The following is a 4,346-nucleotide window of genomic DNA, read 5'->3' as shown; positions in this document are numbered from 1 at the left end:
ACAACCTTGAGTGCACGCCGTTCCGCCGTCGGACGTCCCAGCATTTCTCAAACGAGACAGACAAATGTCCTCGGAATTGAAGAAACTGACCTAACAAATGATCAGGTGATGCTGACGCTCGCCGTAATCCATACGACGGTGCAACTAATATGAGAGTGCAACGCGAAATTCCGAACGGATTCAAACTCAAAGCGGGTCGAGAACGTCATTTTTCGATGCCAATATCTCCTTTCTGTTTTCAGACAATTTATATATATACCGAACACCTGCGAGATCCGTTGAATGGATCAGGAAGTGTTGTACCGCGAGTCTCCTGCGGATGACGAATCGTCCGAGGGTCTATTAATTTCTGCGCGGATCACAAAGGATGGACACATGTATGATGCGCTAGTTTGTGCATTTTTTTGGTGGCTAAAACATCGGGAGTATACGTTTGCGCGTTGGACTGCAAGCTGATGCAAGATTTCCGAACCAATTTTTCAACGAACCGCGGGGTGTCGTGACGAATTCGCTATTCTACCTAGTTTTCAGTTTCTATTCGTTGTATGTGACCCAGTCGCATGCCTCGGTGTAACAATTATGTGAATTTGTATCGCGCCGACTAAAAGGAATGATATTATGATAATCACTCTTAGCGTAACTATGATGTGTAAGAACTCAACGTACGATTCGACAATCGTTGCGTAACTGGTAAAAAGACAATGACTTCTTTATTCATCCGACGTACACTGTGTATACTTACGCGCGGGTCAATCTCACGATTAAACAACAATGAATTACGAAATGTTGACTGTGCGGTAATCTCGCAATTTTATTATCGTCGACTGCAACAACGTTTCCGCGTGAGAATCAACGCCGCCGCATTCTTTTTTCGCCTCTGGTTTGACGTATTTCACATATCTACGGAATGTCGAGACCGTTTCGTTTCGCTACAGATAGCAGGTTCGTTGCACATGTTCATTTCTTACTCGAAATATTGATTGGGGTAGAACTGGTCGCACAACCATTTGGATTCACTCGTCGAAAGTGGATCAGGCAGTTTGGATCATGTCTCCGGACGAGTCGATATACTCGCGCTTTCAGGTGGCTTACAATTGCGAGCTTTTGTTTGACTGCACTCAGCCGATGGAGTGCGAGGAAATGTGCAATCTGCGGTACATTGAGAAAATTGCTCGGGGGCAGTCAAAAGTATCGTTTTACTCGGGGTACGGACTGTCGGCTGACACGCCAGAGTTGTCCGACACCGGTTATTAACGCGAGAGCTATTGAAAAATTTGACGAGTCTTCCGATACGACGGACAATATCTCACTTTCGATCGGTTTTTTCTTCGAGCAGTATTTCATTCGCGGTAAAAAAACCGAACGACGATGGTCGAGCACAAGATGGTGAAAACGTTCGCGATTGCCGTTCTTATCGCGAGTTTCGCACCGGGCTTCCGAGCTACGAGGGAAGACATTTTGAGAAACATCGAAAGGGAAGGAAAAGATTCGAAATTTCGAGCAACGGTGAGCCCGCCGTTCTCCGACGTTCGTAAAATAGTTCCAGTTAATCGTAGATACGCGTAATTCTTGCAGGCAGATGTTGCGCGGCGGTGCATCATTCAAAAGGATGTCAAACCGTTGATCGTGACCCCGAGATCGCCCGACATCTTGTTGAGATATCTTCACCGTCTGGAGAAAACGAGCATCACGTCGATAGCAGCATCGAAATTAGCTGCCGACGATTCGTACGCCAAAGCTATGCAGACCAGTATGGCAACCTACCTAGACGAGCGTCGCTTTCGATTCTCCTGGAAATCTCAAGGTGCGTTACTGGTCGCCGTAGCGGTGACGCATCTGGAAGACCAGCTGAACAGGCTGAAGAATACTCGTTGGTGGAACTCGAAGTCGCGATTTTTATTGATCAATCAGTACTCCGCTCCCGGCGAGGACTGCACCAACGCCTATGATTTTTTGTCACTCGCCTGGAAGCACGGTTTACTGTCGACGATATTCATGTGCAAGGAACAGGATAACACCCCAGCGGTATACTCTTACAATCCTTTCGGTAGCACCGCTCCTCAGCCTTGGGTCATGGTTCGCGAAGTAAAAGGACTGCAAGGACACCCGTGGAATTTGTTCAAAATAGAAAAATTCGACGGTAAGTAGCCACAAGTCATTCGTCGATTATTGTCAATCATCGGTCGACGATCGTGATCCATTTTCTGAGTCCGGATCGTTACGTCGTGTTTCCAGGTCGCCGTATCGCGTGCAGAAAAGTATACTTTGATAAAACCAAATCTCTCGGCGGTTACCCAATTTTTGTGAGCGGCAACGAGATTCCGCCTTTGCTGTCAATCAGAACCGACGAAACAAATATGGCCGCTAGGTATTCCGGTGAGGATGGATGGCTCATGATAACGATTTGGAGTTTCCTGAACGCCTCGATGGTCGATGTTGGTACAGGAAACAATGGTGATAATACTATCGCGGGCTGGATCGGCCAAAACGGGACTTTTTACGGAAACATGATAGACATCGCTTCGGGAAAGCTTGACATTGCGTTGAACAGTATGATTCTCGGGCCGATATGGAAAGTGACAACGACGTACCCGCACACGTCGCTGAACGTTTGCTTCGTAACCAAAGATCGCGGATACGTTCCATGGCTGATCGCGCTATCGATGGTCTTCGATGTGTGGACCTTGGCGTGCGGTGTGTTTGTCATTTTCATGGGAGTGATAATATTCGGTTACTTCGACAGGCGTCGTTATTCGCTCGCGTTGTTGAACATGCTGCGAGTAAGTTACAATTCGGCGTACCTCAGACCTCCTCCGAGGATTCCATTGAGGATAATTTTGTTCTTCGTATTATTGGTACCCCTGATATTCAACTCGACTATACAAGGGAAAATACTCTCTCTCATCAAGAATCCGTTGCGTAGCCAGAATATCGAGGATATCAGGGACTTGCCCGCAGAGTACGTCGTACAAGGTCCGGTCATTTTCAAAGAATACTCCGGCACGGTGATCGGCGACGGAGATCGCTTCGTTACGTCTACTCTGGAGGAATGCTTGGGAGACATATACCGGGACAAACATACCGCTTGTACCCACTATTGTCAAACTCTCGTGGTGAGAGCTTTACACATGAAAAGGCTCCATCTCGCTTCGGTGAGGAGTCCGGATTTCATCAGCAGATTTGTCGCAAAGCCGGACTGGTCGTTGATCGAAAGATTCGACACCCTTCTGCTGAGATTGGTGGAATCCGGCTGCGTACTCTTCTACGGCGAGAAGAGCCTGTACGACAACGTCAAATCTGTCCTGCCCATGATACGAAGCGAATCCAACGATGCGTTTACTGTGACGGACATCGATCTCGACGATATTCACTACGTTTTCTGGCTGATTGGAATCGGTTGGATCCTCGCAATCCTCGCATTCGTAATAGAATTACTCGTCCACCGTAAAAAAGTCGTACGAGTGTCAAACCCACGGATAATTCCCGCCGCTAAAAATTCACGTACGTCGAATTTAATAAATCCCGCGAACTTCACCAGATGAAAAGGAATTCGACTGTACAGGATTACGGTCTACGTGGGCCACTTCACGTGTTATGGTATATCGCATGGCTTAATGTGCGATTGAATTCGCAGTCCTCGGACTACATTATATTGTACGTTTTCGCACCTTCGTAGGTATGTACGCAAAGAGAGTATAAATATATAAGCACCCGTGTAGTCTCCGTTGAAACTGCAACGGTTTGTCGTTGTTGTTTTTTCTTTTATCTTATAAACCTCATCCACCGTGTCCCAGATTGCTAATTATGCAGAGTGAAGCGAGAAAAAAATAACTGTCTCACACGTGGTTCGACATGCGATACACGCTGACCATGTACGTATTCGTTGTTCGGGCGATCGATTTTACTAACGCGGAATGCTGTTCGGTCATAGATGACGGGGTGTATAATTTCTGCCCTCGTTTCGCCAACGATCATTCGCCGGTGGTAAGCAGAAGATATATTTTTATCGAAAGATCTCGACGGTCACACGCGTCGAAAGTTTTTCTCAGCGTACTCCTTTTCTTACGGGGCAGCGAATACATCATCGCTAAACTATGCACCGAGGAGGTCGGACTCGGACAGTGACTTTGATAAGTGGTACGCTTGACCCTTGCATGAAATTGTTAGCTCGCCATCTGCATCAAGTATTATCTCGTTCGGTACACCGGGTGTAGAATATGGAGCTCTTATAGACGGGGTAACGGCTGCCCACTTAGCCAGGGTAACAACCGTGTGGTTTTCAACGACCTAGGCACCGGTATCGAGGGGTTTCGTACGAGCTCGCAAACGCGGAGGAGAAGAGGACA

General features: G+C 47.3%; 1 protein-coding gene across 1 annotated transcript; it reads left to right on the top strand.

Annotated features, from left to right (window-relative positions):
* Positions 1-1,336: 1,336 nt before the first annotated feature.
* On the top strand, positions 1,337-3,721 carry LOC125500094. Its single transcript, XM_048651450.1, has 2 exons — positions 1,337-2,140; positions 2,236-3,721. The coding sequence occupies exons 1-2, from the start codon at positions 1,741-1,743 to the stop codon at positions 3,540-3,542; spliced, it is 1,707 nt and encodes a 568-aa protein (XP_048507407.1). The 5' UTR covers positions 1,337-1,740; the 3' UTR covers positions 3,543-3,721.
* The last annotated feature ends 625 nt before the right edge of the window (positions 3,722-4,346 follow it).

Source organism: Athalia rosae, chromosome 2, assembly GCF_917208135.1.
Source record: "Athalia rosae chromosome 2, iyAthRosa1.1, whole genome shotgun sequence".
NCBI classification, from domain to species: Eukaryota; Metazoa; Arthropoda; class Insecta; order Hymenoptera; family Athaliidae; genus Athalia; species Athalia rosae.
Note: the sequence above shows the minus strand (reverse complement) of the source record. Positions and strands in the feature narration are given on the sequence as shown.